This window comes from Thermobia domestica, unplaced genomic scaffold, assembly GCF_964235325.1.
Source record: "Thermobia domestica unplaced genomic scaffold, izTheDome1.hap1.1 HAP1_SCAFFOLD_449, whole genome shotgun sequence".
NCBI classification, from domain to species: Eukaryota; Metazoa; Arthropoda; class Insecta; order Zygentoma; family Lepismatidae; genus Thermobia; species Thermobia domestica.
Window position 1 is genome coordinate 117661 of NW_027656159.1, and position 19187 is coordinate 136847.

General features: G+C 34.4%; 1 protein-coding gene across 1 annotated transcript in view; it reads right to left on the minus strand.

The window, feature by feature from the left end:
• LOC145676878 (protein-glucosylgalactosylhydroxylysine glucosidase-like) overlaps window positions 1–19187 on the minus strand; it is a 35392-nt gene that overhangs the window by 4642 nt on the left and 11563 nt on the right. Inside the window, exons 3-5 of the mRNA XM_081747661.1 lie at window positions 12903–13033; window positions 7885–8117; window positions 843–1011 (exon numbers count right to left, since the gene is read on the minus strand). Coding sequence (XP_081603787.1) covers window positions 843–1011; window positions 7885–8117; window positions 12903–13033 — 533 coding nt within the window. The remainder of the gene's footprint in view (window positions 1–842; window positions 1012–7884; window positions 8118–12902; window positions 13034–19187) is intronic.

Sequence of the window (19187 nt, forward strand, 5' to 3'; positions counted from 1 at the left end):
TTATTTGAATACATGCTTCAAAGTTTTTTAGAGTCTGGTGGGTGAGTCGAATATGAGTTACAATCCTGATCAGTATTAGGTAAGATTGTAGTAAGTATGTTATATTCTATTAGTTTATTATACTGTACCATGTATATACGAGGCAATAGTATTAGAAATGGAAAATTGAGCGGAGCAAACTCACTAGTAAAATGTGCAATATGAAAATTGCTAGTATACTTAGCATACTAACATTCTAGTTAATGGCCCCTATTAACGTATCACCGTACTAAATTCCATCCATATTTCTTAAACAGCATATGTTATTGTTATAAATAGCATAGAATAAATTATGATAAATTGTTTCTGTGATAATGATCTTTGTGTATATCATATCATAACAGATTATTTATATATATATACATATGCTTAAGATATAGTCAATATTGCTCGGAGATATCATCCAAGAAACATAAAAGAACATATTCATTTGTCTGTAATATCCTACTTTTGAGAAATTGTGAACAGTGTACTAGTAATAGCAACTCATCCTGTAGAAATATTTTGTTTTAATCCGCAAAATCTTAAACCGGAAATTTAAACAGGATTTTTATGTCATGAGCATATAAGTTCCACAAATCCTAGTGCATTTTATTAAACACTTCGAAGGGAGCTCATGTGGTTCGGATTCCACGGTAATCAAGGTCCACGTTTCATATAGCCTCGCTGCTGAACGGGACGTTAAACCCAACTCAACCCAATTTATTAAACACCTATTTATACTGCAACAATGATTTTACTCTTGTGATGACACTATCAAAATATAAGTGTTTGATTTTATTTTCACCAAACTATCTATTTACCTGTAATGTTGAGAAGAGTAGTTTCTGGTGGAAGCTTGGGATTAACCTCAAGAGATTCCAAGCGTATTCTAATGCCACCATACCCAAATATAACCGCTTGCAGGAATCCTCCCATCCCAGTGAGAAAGTTCACAGCACCAAGGTAAGGAGGCTTTACTTCTGTCCACACCTGCAATTTAATTAAAATCAAAATACATGCAATAAACAAATAGGTCAAACAAGCAACCGCATTCTGTGTCTATTACACCCTTTAATTTTAACAATTAGAAACTGAACTGTTTTTATTCGATGTTATTATTTTTTTCTACATCCACGTTTGCTTACGAAACTGAAAATCAAGTGTCATAAACAGCTACATACGTTTAGGTAACTTGTCATCAGTGGCGGTTCTAGCTCGGGGCCGGAAAAGCCTTCCCCCCCCCCCACATTATTTTAAGTACCTAAAATTATTTAAGGCATTATTTATATATTTTTGAAAGTTTATAGTAAACTCATGATTCACCTATCATAGCCTGGGTTAGTTTTTACCTTCTTGAATTGTTACTGCTTGCTATTAAACTATAGTAATTGTCAATTCTCTTGTCCCGAAGCATTAATGCATTGTTATAACCTTTAACATTTTTGTTTCCTTCCAAGCAATAGATTTATATCGCTCGATTAATTACAAACTGTTTCTTATTCTGTTTACTGCATATTTTATTACATCCCTCTGACATGATATATACTATTCTTGTTGTGTCCTCTCCCTCTTTATTCATTTTTCACAACATTAATGCTAATACTCTTTCTTCCCCTTTATTTACTTTGTACGTATATCAATGTATACTTTATTTAAAATGTAAAACACTGTAATAATAATAATAATAATAATAATAATAATAATAATAATAATAATAATAATAATAATAATAATAATAATAATAATTATTATTATTATTATTATTATTATTATTATTATTATTATTATTATTATTATTATTATTATTATTATTATTATTATTATTATTAGGGTGGTTCGAAAAAAATATTTTTCTATTTCCGGAACGCTATTGGTATTTCTATTTCCGGTGCGCAAAAGTTGCCATTGGTATAGGCAAGAAAAAAAAAAAACATATTTAAATATCTTTCGGTCCCGCATCGCCGTTGAAATTTGAAAAATCCGGTAAAAACAATACATTTTCAATATTTTTCTAAAAACACTGAAGAATATAGGACGAGGACTCTATATGGCCTAAAAGTTTCTTCAAGTATGTAAAAACAACTTTAAAATAAATAAACTATATTTATGTGATATCTTCCGGTCCCGCATCCCCGTCAAAAATTTGCAAATTTAGCAAAATTTGAGTTTTTAACATTTTTTTTTATATTCTTAAAACAACTAAGAGAAGGACGCTACTCACCACGAGAGGATGGCTGCACTTGGAATCCCAGTACCTAACCAGCCATATAATGATTAGTGTGTATTATTTACTATTGTATTTACAAATTTATAATTTCACATAATTCGTCCCCTTTATTTTTGTCCATTACTAATGATTTTAAACTCTGATTTATGTGGGGGTAGCGGTGGCAATGTGGTAGAGGATAACCTCTTGTGCATGGGGTTCTTGGTTCGATCCCAGCTCGCAACAAGTGAGTTTTCAGGTGGGCAAGCACCGTGTGTGTCGGTTATCTCGAGATTCTTCCTTTTCCTCCCACATTCTGCATTTCATCATTTCGTTCATATCTCATCATCACCGTCTCCTTTAGCCTAGCTGGCATAAGCATGGGACGTAAAACTTAAAAGACTCCATTTTTCATTTTTTCTGATCTAAGTGAAAATTTAGGCATGGATGATCTTGATAATAGTGTAGCTCTGATGAAGCCATCTCTAGCAATGTGCCTATGCACTATACCGAAAACTTCCGCCACAAGCTTAACGCATTTTCCGACAACATGAGTATGAGATGGGAACTTCTTGAAATTCATAACTAGCTTAGTATCTGCTTATAAACTACCTTATTTAGTCATTATTGAATGGTCTTAACAGATGAGGAGAAGTAAGATTGCAAGTATCCCAAATATTATTTCGGTGTAACCTTTAATTACAAAGTTAGTGTTTGGTGGAAAAAATGTCTAACAGGATCACTTTCAAGAGCCTTGCCTTCAAAAAGTCGTCTGTACCTAAGCTCTCGAATGTGGTTTCTACCATCAATGACCATTGCCAAAAGCAAATTTTCGGGATGAGCAAAGTAAGCATTCCGTTCTATAACGGGGTCTACAACTTATTTCAGTTCTTCTGGTAAAATACCGCGTTTTCTGATCTCGTAAACATGTTGTGGACTTTCAGTCAAATTGTTGCTCAACGTAATGGCAAATTATATAGGCATATATAACTTTAAGATAAAGGTGACAATTTGCCTCATTATCTGAAGGACTTTCCACACTAATGTATAGCCGCAGAACTCTATTAGCTATAGTGAGCCATTTTGAATGTGATAAAGAGTTAGAGTCACGAACTGAAAAGTCTTCAGAGCAGTGTCCTAACTGGATGACTTTTGATATGTCTAGTAAATACAGTTTTTCTTTACTGAGTATCTGCCTGTCTACTTCAGGAATCATACAATTGATAGGTTCAAATTCAATAACTTGTAGAGTGTGTGGACACAGTGCTAGAGAGGCTTCATCAGAGCTACACTATTGTCAAGATCATCAATGCCTACATTTTAAAATATTTTCTAAATCAGAAAAAAATTAAATCCTTAAGTTCTATATCCCACGGTTATGCCGGCTATGCTAAAATAGACAGTGATGATGAGAAATGAATGAAACGGTGGCATGAAGAAAGTGGAAGGAAACGGGAAAATCTCGAGAAAACCCCGCAGACGGTGTTTGTCCACCACAAAGTTCACTTAGTGCGAGCTGGGATCGAACCAAGGACCCCATGCACCAGAAGTGAACGCTTTACCCTGAGACCCCTCTACCCTCGTATAAATCAGAGTTTAAAATCATTAGTAATGGACAAAAATAAAGGGGCAAATGGAAATTTGTAGGGGACGAATTATATGAAATTATAAATTAGTAAATACAATAGTAAATAATACACCATAATCATTGTATGGCTGGCTAGGTAGTGGAATTTCAAGTATAGCCACCCCCTGGTGGTGAGTAGCGTCCTTCTCTTACTTGTTTGAAGAAAATTTAAAAAATGTTAAACTCTAAAATTTTGCTAAATTTGCAAATTGTGCGCATTTTTGACAGCGATGCGCGACCAGAAGATATCATATAAATGTAGTTTATTTATTTTAAAGTTGTTTTTACATACTTGAAGAAACTTTTAGGCCATATAGGGTCCTCGTCCTATATTCTTCAGTCCTTTTTTTTCTTTAAAAAAAATGAAGCTTTATTGTTCTAACCGGATTTTTCACATTTCAACGGCGATGCGAAGATATGTAAATAAAACTTTTTCTTTTTCTTTCTTGTCTATACCAATGATAACTTTTGCGTACTATAGCGTTCCGGAAATAGAAAAATATCTTTTTTCGAACCACCCTATTAAGTATTCTACCTTTTGGCAGATCCTGAGACTATTTTTTTTTTTTTTTTTTTTTTTAATTTTTAGATTTGGACCCGGAAATGTTTCTTCCACGTCTCTCTATCTTCAGTTTCCTCTTTCAACTCCGAATATTTTCTTCGAATTTTCACCTCATCGATCAGTTGTGTTCTTGTTCATATTTCTCGCTTTCCTTCCATCTTTCCTTCTATGAAGACGATAATTTCATTGCAAGATGTGTTCAATCTAATTGGTCTTCCTACGAAGGATGGTGGCTAGAAGTATCTTCTTTCCTCTCTGTTTTAAAACATCTTCCTTTGTTGCTTTCTCTGTATATTTTATCTTCTTCATTTTCCTTCAACACCACGTTTCGAAGTTCTCTCAATATTTCTTCTCTGAACTATACAGTCCAATGTCCCATATATAGCACTTCACCAAATTCTTCCTAAGTCCAATATTGAGCCTGCTAGTTAATAGTGATCTTTTCTTGTTGAGTGCTTCTTTGCCAATGACTACTCTTGACCTGGTCTCTTTGGTGAAGAAAGCGTCTCTCGTCAAAATACTTCTCAGATATTTGAAATTATCGGCCTCTTCAAGTTTTCTTTGTTCTACTCTGTTCCGTAAGGGTGCGTTTGCACGGAATATTCTGATGACTTTCGCCTTTTTGACGTTGATTTCCATTCCTTATAGGGGAAGATGGGGTAATAAGTGACTCTTCGAGTAGTAAGAGACAAAAGCAATTTAAAGTGTTAACAGTTTTCAAGTCACATTTCTGGTTCTTTGTATATATATACTTTGTTACTAGACAACTCAATAGAAAACTATTTTATTTTTTCCAATGTACAGGAAGCCTGCGAAAAAAATTGTTTTAAAATTTCAGTTGTTGTTTCTCATTACCCGTATGGGGTAATAAGAGAAGCTGCCCAGATTTCTTTCGTACTGTGTCTAGTCATTAAATGGAGTTACAAGGGGTATGTCTAAGATGTATTCTATTGCCCTACCTTTTTACATGTTTTTGTTCTGGCTACTTTTCTGCCAATTGCCATGTGAAAATTAAGGTTAATGAAAAGCGTACTTCAAAGTGAATGCTTTTAATTACACAAATTACATCTTTTCATAATTTGTGAAGTTTTTCACTCATTCTGAACATTTTGGAATGACAAAATTACACATTGTAGTCATATAAACCTTTTTTTTTTTAATCAAAAAGGTAAGGCCTACATCGTAAAGCTACTCTTTATGCTGCAGTGACTTTTTACACAGCAGGCTATACAAAATTAATTAGGCTATACCGAAATAAAAAATAGCCTGCCTGAATACTTTTAACAATAATTGAATAAAACTTTAAGCCCTAAAACAGAAAACACGCCTAGACAAACTTTTAAAACCAAAGATTCTCTCTTTTTTAACAGAATAAAGCCTGTTAATATTTACAAGTACAGCTCTTTTAAAAAGAAACGGATCATTTTCTAATAAAATTACAGGACCATAAAAGATAAACACTTTATTCACTTTCTGAATATCATCATGAGGAGGACAGTGCATTTTCTGGCAAGCTCATTTATTACTGCTGGACAAATTTATGCAACCAATTAAAAAAAAAAACATTTGCAAGTAGGAAGTAAAACAATCTTCACGAAAAAACCTGACTTTAGGCACCTAAAGTTTTTGGTAGAGACTTTTTGAAACTCAGAAAAGAAGGTAAAGAAGTCACCTAAAAGCAATGAGTGTTTTTAGACTTGTACACAGAAGGATACAGTAAGCTGTGGATTGTTTTTCGTTTTTTCTGATGATTAACCGAATTACCAGCCATTTTGTCCCTTATTACCCCATCTTCCCCTAGTTCTCCAGTGTCCACTCATTTTTTCAATCATCTCCTGTAGTCCTTCTTCGGTTCTAGCTATGTAATAACCATATCATCTGCATACTTCATCTTCTTAATGATCTGTTCTCCAATAATTTCACTGTATTTTTTGTCTTTAGGCTTTCAAGAAGACAACGCATTTCATTGGATGAGTAAATCATGACGTATGATCGCCAATACTTTCGCCTTCCAATATATTCAGTGGATTCTAAAAAAATGTGTTTAATGAAAGAATCGAACATAACAAACTTCTACCACTACTTTCAGATTCATTTGTTTCCGGTGAATTCAAAGAACGTCCTAAATAGAAAGGTCAGGCACGGCGTACTTCATCCAGTACTTTTACCTCATTTTTTTCGGTGGTCTTGAAACAAATGTATTAACACTAGAAGGACCGGATGGGTCAAAATGACCCATCACCATATTTTAATATTCCACTGTAAACGTACTTGAAATACTAAGTGAATAATGTTTTATGAATTTGTTAAGGCCAATAGCATTAACAAATTCATAAAATATTATTCACTTAGTATTTCAAGTACGTTTACAGTGGAATATTAAAATATGGTAATGGGTCATTTTGACTCATCCGGTCCTTCTAGTGTTTTAAGCGGAAAGATCAAGTATGACTTACTTCCCCTAGTACGTTTAGCTTCCAAAGAAACATGCTACATGTGGCACTTCCAATGTTTACGTTTCGAGTAGATTAATAAGCATTAAAAATAGAGAACTCTAATTTCTGTTCTATTTCCCATAATAATACACTTTAAAGGGTAAAAAAGATAAGGAAATATATTGCGTTAAAATAAATGTGAAACATAAACTGAACATGGAAATAAAGTCCACTTTTGGTCATTTGGGACACATTTCATCTTTGAAATCTCCTCTTGAAGTTCTTTCTAGAGCTTATTAGTGTCCAAAAAGATTGTAAATAACTCTTGTAATGTAAGAAACTGTTTATTTTTCCTTATATTGAAGCGTACAATACAATTATATTTATCTTTTTCTGACAACTTTGACGTTTGAACTTCTTTTCTTGTGCTCTGAACGCCTCGCATATAAGCTTATGTTTTACTTGTTTGCCATCCATACTATTTGAAACCGAAAATGCAACTATTAGAAACTTAAACTTTTCTTGTGACAGAAAGTGACGAAATTATTTGACTCATCTAATTAACGTCAAGAGTACTGACCACACATCACTAAAATACCCATGTAAGCCGTTTCTTATATAACCAGTTTTGTTGTACGAAATTCTAAGTTGTTTGTATCCAGATGCGAGAGAGTGTTCATTGCTTCAGATCCCATTGTAAAACTGCACGTGAGCTCTCTTGTGACTATGTGGATAGGTTACGCACTTTTGATGTCGAAGACCCGGATTCGATTTCCAGCACGAGTTCATGTGGTTCGGATCTTACGTTAAGCTGAAGATCCACGTCTCATATAGCCTCGGCGCTGAACGGAACGCTAAACTCAAATCCAACTAACTAAAACTGTAGATGTCCTTCCGAATATCGCTAGTGACAAACGACATAAATGCAAAACAAACAACCAGGAAAGAAATATTAATCATTTACGTGTGATAGCCTAATAAAGATTAAATATGTTCAATATTTATATTGGAAATGAACTTCTAAACTGTGTACCTTGAATGGCTCTCGTAAATAGTCCTGGAAGCTACGATTGAAAAGCACAATAGCAGTTTCTTGTTCGTCTAAGTCCAAGTGACCAATAGCGTGCATGCTCCATGTCATGGCCGGGCCAGTTTCCCTCGTTACGTTTTCGTACGCTTCCAAGTCATTTCGCCGAACCTGAGGATCCATATTATAAAGCAGAGGATAGCCAAGAAGAACCACGTCTCCCTGTTTGATTGTTTCCCCTACAGAAATTTTTAAAAAAAATCAGCGTTAATCTAAACTTCTGATCAAGGATGTGTGCAAAAAGAAAACTTATCATAACAAGAGCTTGGGCATACAATTTGATCAGGGGGTGCTCTTAACCTATGTCCAGAACCTCTACTTTCACGCTCTCTTCACAGTGACGTCACCAGCGAGGAACTTAGAGCTTGTCGTCTGCTTGGCGCGCGAAGATTTGCTAGTAAGACCACAAACAACTCTTTATTTATTTTGTTTTTTTTCTATGTTGAATTGTGTTGCTTTCTTTCCTAGCAGTGTAAGTGGACGAATATTATTTAATAGAGAAAAGGTCTATATCTCGGAAGATTTCTTTACGTGGGCTTGGGTGTACAGACATGCAATATTGTAAGATAGTGTGAACTTGAGTACGTGTGTACATATGTATTTTTACGTGTATTTATCTTTCATCTCCAAGTGTTTCACATTATAGAATTAGGGATGTACCGATATATCGGTATCGGTAATATCAGCCACTTTTGGGAGTATCGGTATCGGCATTGGCAAATAAACACCGATATTTACCGATATATTTTTCAAACTATTTTCAGTTTGTTTAATATTAACAGTGACACTTATATTTCATCGGTTTGTTTTAGAGTTAAAAGTTGTTCTAAATTATTATCAAGTGTACAATCAATCGATTTCTTTATGCATGTATACGCCTTTGATTTGCACCATTCATACTCAACTGATAATTTTAGTCCCTCCATGCCAAAATAGTGAAGAAAAGACAAAGGTCCTCAGTCAGGATCATAGGCACCGAAGAAAATTTTCTAGGGGGAGCCGATTTCCCGATTTCAAAGTAAAATAAAGTAAGTTTATTTTCCTTATTCATTTTCAAAAAATTCTATGTACGCATGAAGTTCATAATTTAAAATTATTTTTCAATAGTTTTTCTGCTTATTGGTCCTCTAGATCTTTACTTGAGTTAGAAATCAGAGTAAAACTCCGGGACGTCGTATGAGTAGAACAGGTGGGGCTGTTGCCCCACGCCTTGCACCACAGAATGGAAGAGTTTGACCGTTGAGGAAAACTAGCAGGTTAACTATTTCTAATTCATTGTTGAGATTAGTGTTGTCCACGAGACGAGACCGGGGGGGGGAGAAATGTCTCGTCTCGTCTGCAGTTCGAGACGAGAAGAATCTATTAAATTCGTTTAAATTTAAAAATATGGGAGTTCTCGTCTCGTTTGCGAGGCAAGATGAGAAGCTTCATGAGCCTCATTGGCAACACGAGTTCACCCAAGTATTAAACCTTAAACACTGATTTAGTGTTGCATGGTTCATCGTTTAAAAAAAAAAAAAACTATAAATTGATAAAGTGATTGTAAGAACACAATGAAGAGCATTCGAAGATGCACAATATACTCCAATAATAAATATGGTTTAAATGTTGTTATATCTCATCCTTCGTGGATCTCTCATGACTTTAGGAAGTCAGGACAAATTTTGTACACAAATTTATACAAGAGGCTAGAGAAACTTCGAGGCGAGACGAAAAAAGCGTTTTTCGAAATTCGATTCTACAAGACGAGAAAACCTAATTTCTCGTCTCGCCTCGATTCGTAACACTAGTTAACATACAAATATTTAGATATAAACCAAATACATTTTTCAGGACTGTATACTATTAATGTCACGAAGTGCAATCATAGCGTCAACAATCGTTACATTAAATATAATCTGTGATGGATAGTCGACATTATGTTTAACACGGATGGGTTCCGTTTTAATAATCATGTGAAGATGATATGAATTGGCAATTTTAAACTTTAAGCCTGAGTGCTGTATATTGAACAAAATAAATTGATAGGCATCAAAGGGCTTCCGCAAGTGAATGCATCAACGATATATTATTATTATTATTATTATTATTATTATTATTATTATTATTATTATTATTATTATTATTATCCGTGGTTTTAAGTATTTCTTGAGATATTGCTATCAGTAATCACAAAGTAATCTATTTATGCCGGGTGTGGGACTCACCTTAACATTGGTTCCGCATTTACTTTAACTCCAGGCAACGGAAATTTCAGATTGTCCTGGTAAAACACATATTTATCTGCAACTTTGCTTAAATACATTCACAGTAACATTTCAGATATAAATACATTTAAATGGTAATTATAATTCAACAATTATCTATCTCATCAAAAAATAAATAAATGATCATGAAACACAGGTACATCGTTAATTTTCCATAATATAAATTGCGTTAAGAAGATGTTCTATTTATTGCTGGCTTATTATCTATTTATTTATTTGTAGTTTGTGTGTAGGAGAATGTTGTGACAGCGAAAATATTATGCATGAAGAAAGAAAAAAGATATTCTAGCTGCTTCGTACACCTCTATACCTACTTGCTGCTCCTCGCTGGTGACGTCACGCAAAACGAGGAGCGAAGCGTCTGTGCGTATAGCCCAACCTTTCCTTCTAGTAACCTTGCAATTTGATAACTGAGACATCAGTCAAAAATTGTACTCTTTAATGAAATTATTCTATTTCGGATACTGAATTCTTCCCATCATACGAAAAGTTTAAATTTTATTAAGAGGTTATTGTATAATACATGTGATTTAACCTTCACAGTAAACCAATTACTATTTTTCATTTCGATCGTCTAAAAATAATAATAATAATAATAATAATAATAATAATAATAATAATAATAATAATAATAATAATAATAATAATAATAATAATAATAATAATTCCTTGAAATACAACTTTGTGGGTTATTGGTCGGATTGGAATTTAGTACATTTTTCAGCACAGCGGCTATGAGAGACAGACCCACAATTTAAGGTAAAATTTATACCAGTGTAATATGTTCAATTTCCAAGGTTTTCTCACTGGGAATCGAACCCGGGACCTAATGCACGAAAAGCGCACGCGCTAGCCACTTTAAAAAATGTTAACTGATTAACCTCTCACTTTATTTCGATAATAAAAACACTTTTGCTGAAGTCACGAACACACAAATTTCGAGAGCAGTTAAACATGTATGTTTTTAATCTTGAACTCACAATGAATTGCAGCTTGTGACCCAAGCAAAGCTCCGGGGCCGCGGTGGCTCAGTGGTAGAGCGTTCACCTCAGGTGCTTGGGGTTCCGGGTTCGATCTCAGCCCCCGCCAAGTGAACTTTGTAGTGGACAAACATCGTGTGCGTGGGTTTTCTAGGGGTTCTCCCGTTTCCTCCCACTTTCCTCATTCCACGATTTCATTCATTACTCATCATCACCGTCTCCTTTAGCCTAACCGGCATAACCGTGGGACGTAAAACTCAAAGATTTAATTTCATTTCCAGGCAAAGCTCCCGAAACCTCTCGGCTATTGCGACAAGAAGCCATTTGAACAGCGGCGACGCTCATGTTTTTTTTTCTTTTTTTTTAAGTTTTACGCTCGATACACTTAAGAATCTTACTGCAAGAGGACAAATGATTTGTGTTATTAGAAACAGCTCCTTTGATTTATGTGAAATTATATTAGTTCAAACGAAACTGTAGTGCTTCGTCCTGGCTAAGTAATTAACGCATGTGTTTTCTGCATGCATAGCCCTGTGTTTGATTCTCGGTGCAAGTAGGTTTCTACCTGGCATACAAGCCCAAGTAGTGGCTCGGGTCCCACTTTACAGTAGATCTTGTCTCATATAAGACCTACCATTGAAGCTGCAAAGGGGCATTAAACATTTATCAATGCAAGCCAACTAAACGAATATGACTGAAACAAATTGAACATGTCAAGATTTACATCAAGATTCCACTAATTACTTAAAAATATCTTGACATGATGGAAAGCTGTTCTCTTAAAAAAATGTAAGGTCTACGAATTATGATAACATTAGTGCCGTAGCTTCTATGTTGCTCGAAAACCTGAGAGCGGTGAAGCGCCAACATATCCATAAAAATGTTCATTTTCTCACAATATTAGAACTTTATTAGAGACATTTGTCCTGTTGTAAACTCTCAGCTGTGGTACAAAGTCACCTGCTTCACTTCTTTATGATTTTTTTTACCTTAAAGCTTTCTGATATTTTCGTTTCGTAAATATTAAAATTAATAATAATTGAGATTCCTGTACGTAAGAAAATTTTGTATAATATATTTTATATGAAACATTTTACTATGAATGTAGTTCTATATAATATATATATATATATATATATATATATATATATATATATATATATATATATATATATATATATATATATTTATATATATATATATAATTTTATACTATGTAAATGTAATAAATAATAATAAATACTACCGTGAATACTAATTGTTAGTAAAATTGTTGTTGAATTACTTAGTTTCACATAAAAATATCCAAGCAGCAAACCTAAGAATAGATAGAAAATACTAAATTACATTATCTATTTGACGAGCCTCTTATTAGATACGTGCTTAATGTTACCGAATTCAGCGCGGGAAAGCTCAGTTTCCAGTGAGAAATTATCTGGAGGATAAGAACATCTTATCTGAGAGGTGTTGACGCGCCTGAAGTAAATAAACGTTTAATGGAAACGGCAGCATTGTACTAATTAAGGAATCTTTTTAGATCAAATATTAATATTTGGATTAAGTTATTATTACAAGAGCTAAGTAATTATTAGCACATTCGAATTTTATTTTTGTTCCGTATAATGCAATGCTTAAGTAGTGATTCTAAACTAGTTAGAGCTAAAATGTTCAACCACATATATTGAGATTAGTATTACATTTAATTTCGAAATCTTACCGAAAGGATATCCATCATATTCGGGATGATACTGTCTCTCAGAATCAAATGGTAATTTCAGTTTCCATGCGATATCTGCCCACTCATCAGAGATAGATGTCATGTTGTCCTGGCACAAACATGAAGCGTACCTTATCAGAACATTAAGTAATTAGTAAAATGTCATGTTAACAATCTTAAGTTAGCATACAAATAGCATTCACTTCGGAAGAATAGCTTTCTGTTGAATTAGCAGATAGCAAGCACCTTTAATTTCATTGTCTGCGTATTTACCATAAAGCTCGAAAGGACAACTCCAAATAATGTCTGTAACAGGTTAAGAGTGTACTGAATAATACTTCATTTAAATTGAAATTTTAATGATTTGATTTAACTGATATCTTCTTTAAATCCAATAAACGTTCCTTGTCTTGTAAAAATCCATGTGCAATTTTATAAATTTGATATCATATAAATTGAATTTAAATTATAAATATTAAAATAATATGCCACAAAATTTAATTATCCTAAAGAGTGGAACAATAAAAGAGATTTGAATAAGAAATCTGTAAAAATAATAACATTCAAATTTCAGTTCATTTGAAAAGAAGTGAACTTCTCCGTGGCTAAGCGGTTAGCATACGCGTCCTTTGGAGTGAGAGACCAGGGTTCGATTCCCGGCGGGAACTCATGTGGTTCGGATTCCACGTTAATCAGTAGGTCTCATCTCATATAGCCTCGCTGCTGAAAAGGACGTTAAAATCAAATCGAAAATCAAAGAAAAACTATATAAATTAGAAGGCCAAAACTCGTAGATTATACAGGTATTCAACACCCATAAGAAGATTTAAAAAAAACTATTATAAAGAAATTGTTTTAGACCCTTGAGGAAAAAGCACTCCATACATAACACACTATGTTTAACACAATAATGTTGTTGTATGCAAACAACTACAGAGTATTTCTTTGTCTTAGGATTTACATATCACTTACAATATTAGACATTAGACAATATTAGACATAGTTCTCAGGATAATTGAAAAATCTTGTATTTTCTATTCTGGTTTATTCCTTTCGGAAACATTCAAAATAAATCCTAAGAGATGGACAAATAGACTTCAATTGTGACAGCTATTAGAAGATGTCCTTAATTAGGTATGCAACTGAATGTTTGGAAGTGAAAATTGATTTATATTATTTTTTGTTATTAGTAATATTGTGAAGGATGAACGATCGCGAGCCGTGATGGATGGGAAAGGTTAAATATGTCGAAGGAAAAGAAAGCAAACAAGATTACAATTCCTTAAAAACTGAATACTCGGAAAATCAAAATAGAGTTTATAAGTAAACATCAACATAACAAGTCAGTCAGATGCACAGTACAAATTGTCATAAGCGGCGACCAATTAAGCTTTACTACTAAAAATACGGCACTGTTGTGTTTCTTGTAGGTCAGGTAAGTGCAGAAGGAGCTTACTCTAAGCAACTCATTGCCTAAGAGAGGTCACGTGGGTTCTTTTGTACATAACGTGGCCGGAACTCACGCCAGCAAACTTCATTCGCATTTCAACGTGTACTGGGAAAGCTTAAAATCTTTATTCACGTGATTTCGATATGGTTACTCCCATAAAACAGAAAAGAAAGATTCTAACGAATAAATTAAAAACTGGAACTACTAGAGAAAAGGTAAAGAGGAGTCGGCAGATAGAAATTGATGGAGGAATAAAATAGACGTTTAGTGTTATACACAAATTATCGAAATACATGGTGTGTATCCAGTTGTTGGCAAAATGTATCCGGAAGCGACCAAGTCACATTGTTGACTGTTAGGGTAAATCATTCTATACTAATCTTAAAGGAGGTCAACATTTCATAAAGTATAAGATGTAAGAAATGCAACTAATAAAAAAAAATACTGTATGTGAAGTTTAAAATAATTATTTGGGTGTATATCAACTTCCAATTTATCATAATATCTTGATGAAGTAATCGGAGATAACACGACGGACAAAAGAATATAAAAAAAGGTCTTTGTAGCGGGTCCCAGAGTATGCATTCAATGTACTTTGTTACACAGAACCAAATTTTAAAACCTCAGGTTGATTGGCCGTGTCAATTTTGTTTTATGGCCGAAACATGTGTATCCTTCCTGTCCAAATTCGCTGAACTTATTTGCCCATAAAAAATTGATACCTTCAAACGTCCTGGGGTTTCGAAATTTGGATTCGGCGTAACAAAATACATCGAATACATAGCTTGGATTCTGCTGCACAGAACTTTTGTGTTTTGTGTGACTGTGTTACTTGTATCCTAACTACACAAAATCGCTCAAGTTTTTCGACCATAAAAAGTTGTCACAGTATGTTGTCCTGGGGTTTCGTTTGGATTTTGTATAACAAGCTACATCGAATACATAGCCTGGGATCCGCTGAACAGAACATTATAATGTTTTATGTGGTTGTGTAATCAATGTGATGGAAAAATGTTAAACCTTGCGTTTTCTCCATCTGTGTGGTAATTCATTAAGCTTAAAAAAATGACAGAGATCACAGAACAAAACCGACAGATTGGTGACGAAAAGGGAGAGTTGGAGGCAATACGGACATTGACGAACATGCACAGTGGGCCACAAAAATTCTTGAGGTACAAAATCCGTGACTTAAGGAACCCAACTAACGCCCGCTCCTAGATTAATTACGCCTGGTAGAGTAGCTAGAATAGCCTTGGAATTGCCTTGGAATTGCCTTTACCTGTTGAAAGAACAAATCGTAAAGTGTTTTTGTGCATGAGTGAGGCGAAACGCTGGCTGACAAAATGACAAAAGGGAGTATTCCCATACATGTACTCACAGTACACAGCACAGTACCAAAACTATATACGGACACCAGAGACGCCGATGAGAAGATATCAGTCAGGGCACTTAAATAATTTTACAATCAATTCAAACGAGGGATTATAGTCGTATAAACAAGTTAACTTACTTCAAATAACAATACATATATCCTATAAAATAATGTACGCATAGATTATGCGGTATATGTATTAGATTATTTTTAAAGTAAACACAAAGCCTTGCGCTGAGTTTTGAAATTATTCACAGTTGTCCTACCTGCAAATCAATTAAAGTATGGATGGATCATTCAGGGGAAGAACTCAGCCCCTAATCAAAATTTTGGGGGTCTAACAGGACTTGAGTTTCTAGGTTCCGGCGCCAATGATTGATACGTAATGTTACTTCGAAAGAAGATCTTGCCCGATTTCATTATTCGTTAAATAACTATTGAAAATGCTAAATTTTGGTATGCAGTAATTTATTTGTAAATATTAAAAACGCAAAATTCGATATAGGCCAGTCAATAAAGGATTATTTAGGGTCGAGTAAGGAAAAAATGGTGGAAAGCTGGAACAAACTTTATTTTCTTTATACAAGTGTCCGTAACAACATACTAATTTTGCACCACTCTACCATCCCGGATTTGGCCGTCATCTTGGAAAAATGGCGCCAATTTTATTTTTCTTGTAAATATCTCGCATGTAACGCGTTTTAGAGCAAAACATTTTGTTACAAAAATAATCTACATTAAATTCTCTACAAGAAATGATCTCTTCATTTTTTCTCTAGGATGCACCGTTTAGATGTTATAGGCATGACAAATTACGCATTTTTCTTTCAGCATCGCTTTGTAGCAGAACCTTAATGAAAATTTTCTTATATTATTTTGTTTTGGTGATTCTTTTTATAGAAAATACAAATTAATATATTTTTCATTCAATTCAGGTGCGACTAAGGATAAGTAATCAGGTCTATTAGATCATCTATGTTCAAGATGTCAGCTGAAAAATATTTTATCTGATAGAAACTTCTCGGTGATGGTGTTACATGTATAGTACAAGAAAAGGGACTGAAAACATTAGTAGTATTCAGTATTAAAGTGAAACTGAATATCAACTTAAGGGACTGAGAAGTGTTACACTTCATGAAAAGAGTAGAAAAGTTTGCACAAAAACAAGAAGTAGCAAAGCGTTGCTATTACAACGTACTTCATCACCTACACCGATAACACTATTCAACAATAAAAATTAACTGGAATAAAATGGATGTTTGTTAACTATATCGACTACTCTGATGACGAAAACGACAATGAAAAACTCAAATTAGCTCTCGTTTGAAAGTTAAAGGGGGCGTGCATTTAATTATAAGTATTATTTATTTTATTTGTATTCATTGTCAATTCCTTCCCATTAGGCTTCAAAAACTCGTTGATGGTAGACAGACTGATTAAGTTACCTACAAGGCAGCCATAGCTATGTGTATTTTGTTGCTATTTTTAGCCCGGGCACATAGCAACTAGGGGAGGGGAAGGGGAAGAAGAAGAGAGGAGCGGAGCATGTTTCCTTTAACTGTAGTTTCAGTCTGTTACAAATTGTGTTCTGGAAAAAGGTGTTGCTGAAGTGTAGTTAGCGCTTGTGGTCACTAATTGCTGTGATTCATTACGCCTCGGAAATGTGTAAACAGTACTGACAAATTTTACTACATAGCAGGCAGGCTATATTGAATCGCAAAGGAGACTAATAACGGCATATATTATGAATGCGTACAGACCGTACTTCGGCTGTGAAATCAGGGACCACGACAATCCCTGGGCTCCTCAAGTATGTTGCAATTTTGTGTCTTGAGTCTTCATTCGTGGTTGTATCGTAAAGGACCTTCAATGGACTTTGATATTCCCATGATATGACGAGAATCACCAAACCATGCGAATGATTATTACTTTTGTATAACAACTCCATAAACGTATGGTATTTCCAAGAAGAAAAATCTTTCTTGACATATCCTAACATACCGTCGGCCATGCGACCAGTGCCTCACGCAGACGGACTGCCTGTTCATGTCCTACCTGCCTTTGTCCAAGTGTCAAAAAATTTTCTAGGAAATAAGAGGGCAGGAAACTGTAAGGACCTTGTGGCAAATCTTCTGCACTACTACGATAGACTGGGATGCAACATGTTCTTACAGGTTACATTTCTTAGATTTCCAAAAGGACTTCTTTCCTGACAACTATGGTGCTGCTGTAAGCGACGAGCACAAGGAATGCTTCCACCAGCAAATTTCGGACATGGAAATGAGATACTAGGGAATGTGGAGTACTTCAATGTTAGCTCATTATTGTTGGACACTAATCACTGAATCCCAAGCAGAAAACTACAAACTCCAGGCAAAGCGGTTGCGCCTTCAGTGACCTTTCTCCGAGGAATAATAACAAGGAAAATACATGCATAATTTTATATAGGCAATAACTTAAAAGTTACCGTGACTTCCAAACGAAAGCTAATCTTGCATTTTTATTAACATTTTCGTTATCAACATACCCGAAAACATAAAGATTAGCTGTTTTCATGCCAGTTACAGAAAAAAAGTGAAATGTTGTTGGCTAGTGTAACCCTTAGGTCAGAAGTACTAAGATTTAATTTTCAATAAGCCTATCTGTTTTGTAGACAATGTTAATCAGATGAATTTTAAATGGACAGGCTAAAAAAATTGTGAGTGAGCGTAAGAGTGTACATCGCGTCGAAACCTTTCAAGTTAAAGATTCTATTATGGAAGCTAACAAGGAAGAGTGCCAATTATCATTCAATGAAATTTTTCAAGATTATAATGATTGCATTACCAACTGAAAAAAAAAACAATAAGAGCGAAACTGAAAGAAAATGACTCAGAAGATATTATTATACCAACAAACAAAAAACATGAAGTCCATAGTTTGCTTCCGTGATACAGGGCATACAATTCTCACGTATGCATGGTATGATCGTCAAAAGCGTAAGTATATGGACGAAAAGAAGTTGAGAATCATAATGACAGCCGGGCAAATAATTGCTGAAGATACCAGATCTCAGATTTATGAAACTGATGAATAGCCATCAGCAGATAATCTTTGAATGACGTTGATTCATTCATTTCTGGAACCTTAAAATGCCTTCTCGATACTATTATCTTGAAAAACAAGACAGGGAATAGCACAAAATGGGGGAGAAAAGGATAACAATTTCTAATGTCATAATTACAGCAGCTACACCGAAATATCTTTCAGCCTCATTGCAAGTAGGACTTGCGGTGCATCTTAATCAAAAGTATGGTAGTAAGCATTTTATTAGTGTCCTCTCTTCGTTAGGATTGTGTGCACCTTATTCTGAGGAAGCTCTCTTTCAAGTTTCGGCTCTTCTGCATCCTACATTCTTTGTTTGTTGATATCAAAATATCTTCTGAGTAATTTTCTTTTAGTTTAATTCTTATTGCTTTTTCAG